The sequence below is a fragment of the Elephantulus edwardii genome, unplaced genomic scaffold (genome assembly GCF_000299155.1).
Source record: "Elephantulus edwardii isolate Elephantulus edwardi_28Jun2011 unplaced genomic scaffold, EleEdw1.0 scaffold00024, whole genome shotgun sequence".
In the NCBI taxonomy this organism is placed as follows: Eukaryota; Metazoa; Chordata; class Mammalia; order Macroscelidea; family Macroscelididae; genus Elephantulus; species Elephantulus edwardii.
The window spans coordinates 22858988-22868110 of record NW_006399774.1 but is presented as its reverse complement, the minus strand read 5'-3'; the positions used below and the strand labels follow the sequence as shown (position 1 = coordinate 22868110).

At 44.9% G+C, this 9123-nt stretch overlaps 1 protein-coding gene across 1 annotated transcript in view; it reads left to right on the top strand.

Moving 5' to 3' along the window:
• Positions 1 to 9123, top strand: part of FRMD1 (FERM domain containing 1) — a 30952-nt gene that overhangs the window by 2104 nt on the left and 19725 nt on the right. The window contains exon 2 of the mRNA XM_006882836.1: positions 328 to 418. Within this exon, the coding sequence (XP_006882898.1) occupies positions 328 to 418 (91 nt within the window). The remainder of the gene's footprint in view (positions 1 to 327; positions 419 to 9123) is intronic.

The window sequence follows — 9123 nt, the reverse complement described above, 5'->3', positions numbered from 1 at the left end:
CCCACAGCCCAGCCACACTGACCACAGCCTGACCCCTGACCCACAGCCCAGCCACACTGACCACAGCCTGACCCCTGACCCACAGCCCAGCCACATTGACCAAAGCCTGACCCCTTGACCCATAACCCATCCTCACTGACCACAGCCCAGCCCTCTGACCTAGCTGGAGTTGGGGACGATGCCTGAGGCTTTCGCAGGGAGCTGGTGGCTCTGGTGCCTCGGTCTTGGCAGCCTGCCCACAGGGGGGCCAGGCGGGAGGGCACCCTATGGGCAGAGAGGTGCACCAAAGCGGTCACACCACTGGCCACCCTCCCCGCCCTCCTGCAGGTAAAGGCTACAGGCCGGGAGCTCTTCCAGCAAGTGTGTGACATGAGGAGTATCCGAGAAGCCCACATCTTCGGCCTCAGTGTGGTAAGAAGTAAGTAATCTCCCCAGTGTCCACACTGCCCGGACGTGTGGGGACCGTGAGGCTGGGAGAGCCACGGACCACCAACTGCCCGCCTCCATCCGCTGTGTGCTGACACGCCAGAGGTGTGTGGTGGGACGTGCAGTGAGTGTGCGCGTGTGAATACAGAGACACGTGCACACCTGGGCGTGCTCACACACTGACAGTGAGCGGCGCCGAGGACGCTGGCGTCTGGCCCCCTCACTTCATCTTCAGCATCAGCCATGGTGGATAGTGGGCAGGGGCCCCCTCTCCGTCCTTCTTCCGGTGCTGGTACCAGCAACCCCCCGCCCCCTCAGCACCCTCCTCCTCTACCGGCTTCCATAACCCACTGCAAAGGCCACTCACAGACTTGACTCCGCTTTATCAGGGGAATCAGGTCACAGGGGCGCTCTGCTGGCACAGCGTGTAGGGAGCTGTGCTGTGGTGCCTTTCTGGTGTTCAAGTCCACCATCGGCTTCACAGGGGAGAGAATGGCAATGTCCTATCAACTTACAGCTTCTGCAAACCCACTGAGGGGTCAGCTCCGACTCAGTGCAATGAGAGAGAGGACAGATCACGGTGAAGACCGAGAACAACTCGGGCATCAGGTGTCCAGTCAGTGCAGCCTCCTCTCAGCTCTGCCCACAGACAGGCCTCTCTCCACTCTCTGCCACGCAGCCCTGGCCTCTGCCGCCTGCAGCCTGTACTCCACGCCTCCCCCATCTCTGCCATTTTACTTGCCCCAGGAGTACCCACACCCTAACAAGCCCAGCCAGACCTGAGGCCCTCGGCTGGCACGTTCTGTGGCCTCTCTGCCCTGCAGCTGCCCATGCTCTGCCACAGCACCTCACTCTTGGATGCCCGGCTCTCCACGTTCTGGGCTGGAGTCTCAACATAGGACTCCTGGGTCTGAAGGATGGGTTCTGCTGCACACCTGCCTTTCTTTCTTTTTTGTATTTTGCATGAAAGTTTAAAAAGCAATTTGCTTATTTATCCAATTATTCATGCATAGTTTGTTCATTTTTTTAAAACTCTTTTTGAAAAATAATTCTCTTTTTCCCCCGTAGGCATTTCCCACCCTTCCCAGGTTTATCCCCCCTGTTTCCTCCTCCCTCCCCCTTCCCCCTTTGGATGTTTATACACATCTTACTAGTTATCCTTCTGTTTTTACAATAATGGTCTTACGCAGTATTTGTCCTTATGAGACTGTGTTATTTCACTCAGCATAATGTTCTCTCCCATGTTATATAATATTTCACAAAATCATTGCTCCTGAGGGCCGCATAGTGTTCTATCATGTGAATGGACCAAAATATCTCAATCCATTTGTTTGTTGGTAGACACTGGGATGTTTGCACATTCTTACTATTGTGACTATTGCTGCTATGAACAAATCCCTGCTATACAGGTCTCTGTTTGTGTCTCAGTTCTCTTTTCCTTGAGGTATATTCCAAGCAGTGGAATAGCTGAGTCATTTGGAATTCCTTTGTTCAGCTTTTTGAAGAAACCCCAAATTGCCTTCCAGAGGGTTGTACCATTTTACAATCCCATCAACAGTGTAAAAGGATTCCTACCTTGCCACATCCTCTCCAACATTTACTACTTGCTGTTCTGTTAAACTTTGCCACTGCATCTGGAGTAAGATAGTATCTCATTGTCATTTTGATTTGTATCTCTTACTGCCAGTGATTTTAAGCATTTCTTCATGTGTCTGTTTGTCATTTGAGTATCTTCCCCTGTGAAAAGTCTTTCCATATCTTTTGTCCTTTCTGTAATTGGGTTGTCAGTCTTTTCCTTGTGGAGGCCCTGTAGGATTCTGTAAGCGTTTGATATGAGGCCCCAACATTGTCGGGGGGGTGCACCTTCTTTCTTGGTGACAGTGTGCTGACCCTTTCCCTCTCTCCAGGGGCTCATTGTAGCCCTGCTGGATTGCAGAGCTGACGGATGCCCATGTTAGCATCCCGTGCACATTATTTGTATACTGTCACCGCACAAGGACTCTTGGTACCCTATTTACATGAGTAGCAAGCTGCCCATCACCTGGAAAGTCACAGATAGTTCACACTTACATATGAAGCACTTACAGAAGGTCAAATACTAAAGCCTTTAATATGGATTATACAGAGACTCTCACCAAATCATGAGAAAAGATAGAAATTACCAAAGATTTCAGTGTACTTGAATCCACAGTCAGCACTCACAAGTAGCAAAAGTCAAGAGATCAAAAGATGTGTTGCATCAGGAAAATGTGCTGTCAAGGACCTCTCCAAAGGTCACTAACATCTTGAAGAGCAAAGACATCAGTTTAAAGAGTAAGGTGAGCTTTAATCAAGCCATGGTCATTCAGTTACTTTCTATGCCTCTGAGTGTTGAACAATAAAAAAGGATGATGTCGGAACCTATCCCTTTGATCGGTGGTGGTGGTGGACAGTACTGACGAGTCCAGGGACTGCCATAAGGGCAAGCAAGTGTGTTCTGGAGGAAGTGTGACCAGGACACTCCTTAGAAGCAGGAGGTAACACCTGGTTTCTCACACTTCAGCATATTGTCAAAAAAGGTCAGTCCTTGGGACAAGACTTGATCCTGGGAGAGCTGAAGTCCACTGAGAAGATGACCCTGGACAAGATGGATTGGTGCAGTGACGGGGACGGTGGACTTGAGCATGCGGGAGACTGTGAGGATGGACCAGTACAGGGCAGGGTGCAGACCTGCTGGTCAGTCAACTTAATGACCCCTCACAACAACAGCTCTGATACTTGCCCCACATTTTCGTACCTTGGGTCTCAAAGCGTACCAGGGTCCTTTCTGTTGACCACAGGACTTGAGGAGGGCCAGGGACGGTCCTGGGTGCTGACCTTTGGCCCTCCAGGAGGAGCAGGTGGTGACTTTTGGGGACATTTTGTGGGGGAGGAGGCCTGTCCTGAGTTGACAAGGGAGGACTTGTCCTCCTGGCCCTGGGATTACAGGGCAGTGGAATCCACTTTAATGAAGCTGGGTGTTTTCATTAAACCTGGAATGTAGGCAGAATTCCTGAGGAGCCTGGGCCACTTCCATCCAGCCTGTGAGGCCAAGTCCCTGGGTACCAGCAGGCAGCGAGCAGGGACGGAACCCGTCATCCCCTGGTGCAGCCTGCTTCCCACCTGGCTTCTGGTCCAGGACCACAACAGAAAACAAAGTGCTCAGCTGCAGAAAGGCCACTGCTAACCTGAGGTGATGGCCAGGGTTCCAGCCACCAGGTGCCGTTGGGGAGGACAGCTCACGGCTCTGCTGGGAGGATCCTCTCCATCCAATCCCAGCCACGCAGGCGCTGACAGGCACCCTCCTAGGCTTGCAGGGCTGCCAGTCTTTCTTATTGAAACATCTATTTCATTTGACTGAGTTTACAAACCACATTGGTTTTATCACACCAGTTAATCATAGGCATTTGTTACCATGGATTGATGCAATTCATGTATTGCAATGTCTATGCACACCCTTATCATATATATCTGTACATGCCTATATAAGGCTATATACCCTCTTACAGTATACAGCTCCCCATCACTCCTCTTCTCTGTTGATATTTTTTCTTCTCTTTCATCCCCACTCTAATTAAACCATTGATACATAAAGTCTGATTCATGTCAGATGGACCTTCCTTTCACCTATTCTGACACAAGAATTATATATCCCTTATTGGCCTGTTTCCCCATCACACCCAACCCCATGACCACTTCTGTTTGTATAATGGTTGTTTAAACAGCATTTGTCCTTTTGTGATGAGACTTTACTAGAAGAAATGGCTAATCTTTCTCCTCAGAGAGATTCAAAGCACCAACCTTCAGCAGACCAACGCGCACCCACTGTGCACACTGGGCTGGGCTGCTCTGTGCTGTTGCTGGGTTATGGGTTCTGTTCCATCCTATCGTAGGAGTGATGAGTTCTTCTCTGTCCAATAGTAAAGGGAAGGACTTCTGCTCTATGCTATTGTTGTCATTGTTGTTGTTATGCGCCATCAACAGACCTGAACCCTGTCCTATAGTGCGCCACCCTCCACTTTCTGACACATTAGAGCCCATTGCAGCAGTCAGCTTGTCAGTCCTCCTGGTTGAGGGTCTTCCTCTCCTTCGCTGACCCTCCACCTTTCCGAGCATCACGTCCCTCTCCAAGGAATAGCCCCTCCTAGCAACATGCCCAAAGTATGTGAAGCTAAGCTTTATCATCTTTGCCTCCAAGGAGCACTCTGGCTGCACCTTCTCTGAGACATACTTGTTTGTTCTTTTGACAGTTCATGTCACTAGATGTCCCGTTGATTTCCGGGGCCTTATTTTTTGCCAATACTTTTAGTGCAGCTTGAACTTCTTCCTTCATTACCATTGGCTCTTTATCATATTATATGTCTTGAAATCTTTAAATTCTGCCAATTCTTTTTATAAAGTGACTCTGTGTTCTCTCTATGATCTTTTGATGTTTCCTGGATCATTAAGATCTTACCCATGCCATCTCTAAGCATTGCAACTCAAGGCTTGAAGTTTTCAGTTCCTTCAATTTCAGAAATGTTGAAAAATATTTTATTTTGCTCCAATTTCTAGGTGTCCACACAGTCCATTATAATGGTTTACTTTGTCTTCCTGAGCTGCCCTTTGAAATCTTCTCTTCAGTTCTTTCACTTCAGCGTGTTTTCCCTTCGTTTTGGCTTCTCGATGCAGTTTCCAGAGTCTCTTCTGACATCCGTTTTGGTTTTTTCTTTCTCTTCTGTCTTTATAGTGATCTTTTGCTTTCTTCTTGGTGGATATCCTTGATGTTACCCCATAATTTGATCTAGTCTTCAGTCATCGATGTTCAATGCCTCACACCTGTTGTTCCTAAGATGGTTTTTAAATTTGGGTGAGATAGTTGTAAAACAGGACTGACACAGGGTTTGGGGAAAGACTGAGAAAGATGGGATAAATAATGTATACTGCATTTAAACAGACAAGGGAAAGAACAGGTATTATTGTCATGACAGGATTCCAGAACGAAGGCTGCATAGAGTGGAGTGAACTTGGGGGGGAGCAATTGTATAACAATGAAGTAATTTTTCTTTAACTTTTCAAAGAGAATAGGGAACTGGGGGATGGAGGGGAGAAGTGGGCAGGGAGAAAAGTGCAACAATGAATGAATGAAAATCCAACATCTCTGTAAACTTTCATTAAAACTAATAATAAAAAACTTTAGGTGAGTACACTGAAGGTCATATTTTGGTTTATGGACTTGTTTTCACTTTCTTTGCCCTCCGTGTGGACATGCACGTCGTCTTTGCCACAGTCAGCACCCGCCCTACTTTTGACCGCTGATACTGAGCGTCTCCAATGATTCCCGCCACAGATGGAGTCAATCTGATTCCTGTGCAACCCATCACATGAGGTCCATGTGGAAAGCTGTCATTTGTGGTTTTTTAAAAAGTACTTATGATGAACAAATCGTTGAACTTAAAAAAATTTGATCATTCTATTTCTGGCCTCATTTCCGTCAACAAGTCCATACTTTCCCATCACTCTTCCGTCTTCATTGTTTCCAACTTTTGCATTCCAGTCACTAGTCATCACTAACGCATCTTGAATGAATGTTTGGACAATTTTGGACTGAAAAATTTGATAAAAATTTCCAGTTTCTTCCTCTTTGGCTTTAGCTGTTGGTGTGTATATTTGAATAATAGTCATAATTATAGATCTTCCTTTTATGCATATAGATAATATCCTATCATTCACAACATTGTACTTCAGGATAGAACTTGAAATTGCCTTTTTAACTATGAATGCAACGCCATTCTTCCTCTGTTTTTCATCCCCAGCATAGTATATGATTCAGAATGGCCAAAGCCTGTCTATCTGGATGCATGTTTCCAGTGCTTGCTTCAAACTGGAAGCATTTGCTTCCAGAAGAATCTGAAAATCAGAGGTTAGCATAGTGTCATCAGTATAATAAACCAGTGTCACATGAGGAGGACAGGATCATAATGCCACATCTTGTATCACCAGTCCACGGCATATTATGGGACAGTGGAGGTCTGTTGTCATCCCTCACACAGTCAGTCGATCCTTTAAATCCACTGGAGAGGACAGTCAGCAGTCAAGCTCCAAGCACTCCATCCAGTTTCTTCACATGGGGGGTTATATGGGCTTGTGTAGCCCGGATTGTGCCAGCTTGCTCCAGCTAGGGCACGTACTGTCCTATTTCATCATGTCCACCCCACAGTCTATATTGCTTGACCATCCGGCAATCTCCCCGGAGGGTGATAAGGATGGGCTCATACTACAGGGCTTTTGGTTTGGCTTTGGTTGGTTTCAAAATTTTTATTTTTTATTGATTTGCTTACAAAGCTTGTATACACTGTTTCACACTATTCTTCATTCCCATTCTGCTTCATACAAGCATTCCCATTAATTAGGTTTTCTAAAATTGATCACCATTGGACTATGCCCACAATCACTGTCTTTTCAGGTCCTCACTGGATCTTTCCCGTTTCCTTTACCCTCTCCCTCTACCCGCTGAATTGTGCAACCCTGTAATTTTGCCCCTACATTCTGTGATGCTCATCTCTCTGGACCCTCCTACCCCCCTTGGATTCCCGTACCTGTTGGACTAGTTATTTTTCTATTTTACAATAATGCTCTCATGCAATATTTGTCCTTATGAGACTGTGTTCATTCAACTTACTTCTCTCCATTCTCTCCCAAATTATGTTGTATTTTTCAAAATCATTGCCCCTGAGTGTTGCAGACCGAGGGTCCCAAAGAATAGGATAAATTTATAATAAAGAGACAAACAGCCAGGAATGATATAGAACAGAGTGTGAAAAACAGGGGGCCAACAGTTCCCATGACTGAAGGCACCGAGCCTTGCCTCTCTGAGTATTTATACAGAAAAACAAGGAAGTACAAAACAAAGGATAATGGTGAAATCTTTTACAGATAAGGCCAAGTTCCCCTTTATGTTAATCTCAAGAGGGAGGGATTCATTTGATAAAAACTAAGAACAATGTTGACTCCCAGGGAACGCCCTAGTGTCGCAAGGTGACCTTCAGCTTGTATTAAGCCTCCCTCATTTCTCGACACAGCACCTGGTCTACTATTATTAAATTTTATATTCAGCCTCCCTCACCTGAGTGCTGCGTAGTATTTCATTGAGTAAATGTACCACAATTTCTCAATCCGTTTGGTTGTGTTTGTATATTTGGACTGTTTCCATGTTGTGAGGATGAATAACACTGCTATAAACAAACCTCTGGTTTACAAATCTACCATTTGTGTCTCAGTTCTAATTCCCTTGGGGTATATTCCTAGTAATGGAGTATGGAGTTTGTATACCAAACTGCCTTCCAGAGTGATTGTACCATCCCACCAACAGTGTATTCAAGTTCCAAACTCTCCAATATTTATTGCTTGCTGCCCTGCTAAACTTTGCTACTGCTACTGAGCTGAGATGGTATCTCATTGTGGTTTTGATTTGCATCTCTCTTATTGCCAGTGATTTTGAGAATTTATTCATGTGTCTGTTGGTCATCTGAATCTCTTCCTCTATGAAAAGTTTTTCCATGTCTTTTGCTCATCTTGTAATTGGGTTATTGGTGTTTTTCTTGTGGAAGCCCAGCAGTAGTCTGTAAACGTGTGATATGAGACCCTTGTCTAAGATAATATTGTCGATTTCTTTTTCAAAGTCAGTAGGTTTTCTTTCCACCCTACTGGAAAAAGTTTTTTATGTACTCAGGGATTTAATCTTTCGAAGGTCTCATTCATCAATTTTATCATCTCCAGATTTGCATTTCTAGCTGTATTTGTCAGCCTAACCTTAGTCCCAGTCTGTCTCTCATGAAACTGTATGGTTTTGGGCTTTGCTCCCAGGTCTCTGATTCTCCTTGAGTTGATTTTAGTGTGTGGTGTGAGACGTGGATCCTGCTTCAGCTTTCTGCAGATGGAAGTCTAGTTATGCCAGGACCATTTATTGAAGAGTTGTCACTTCCCCATTTGATAGGTTTTCTTTCCTTGTTGAATATCAGTTAACCATAAACAGATGGGTTAATTTCTGGGTTCTTGATTCTGATCCATTGGTTTATGTGCCTGTCATTTTACCAGTGCCATTTTACAAGTATCATGCTGTTTTGGTTACTACTGCTGTGTAATAGGTTTTGAGGTCAGTGAGTGCTATGCCTCCCACTTCATTTTTGTTTTTCAGAATTACTTTGATAATTTGAGGTCTCTTTCCTCTCCAAATAAACTTGAAAATAGCATTTTTTAACTGCTTGAAAAATGAATTTTGTGTCTTTATTAGGATTGCATTGAACATGTAGAATGCTTTTGGTCAGATTGTCATTTTCGCTATATGGAGTTTTTCAATCCATGAACAGGACATATTTTTTCCATTTAAGCTTTTTATTGTGTCTTGTAGAAATGTTCTGTAGTTGTCTTTGTATAGGTTTTTTGTCTTTAGTTAGGTTCACTCCCAAGTATCTCAGTTTGTGGCTGGGTATTGTAAATAGTATTGCTTTCATGGTTTCCTTCTCTGAGTTCTCTTTGTTAGTGTAGAGGAATCCCACTGGTTTTTGGGTATTGATTTTTTTATCCTGCCACTCTACTAAACTGGTCTACTAACTCTAACAGATTTTTTGTTGTTGTTGAGTCCTTGGGAGAATTGACGCCTTTTAGCTGTGGTGCTGGAGAAGAGTATTGAATGTACCA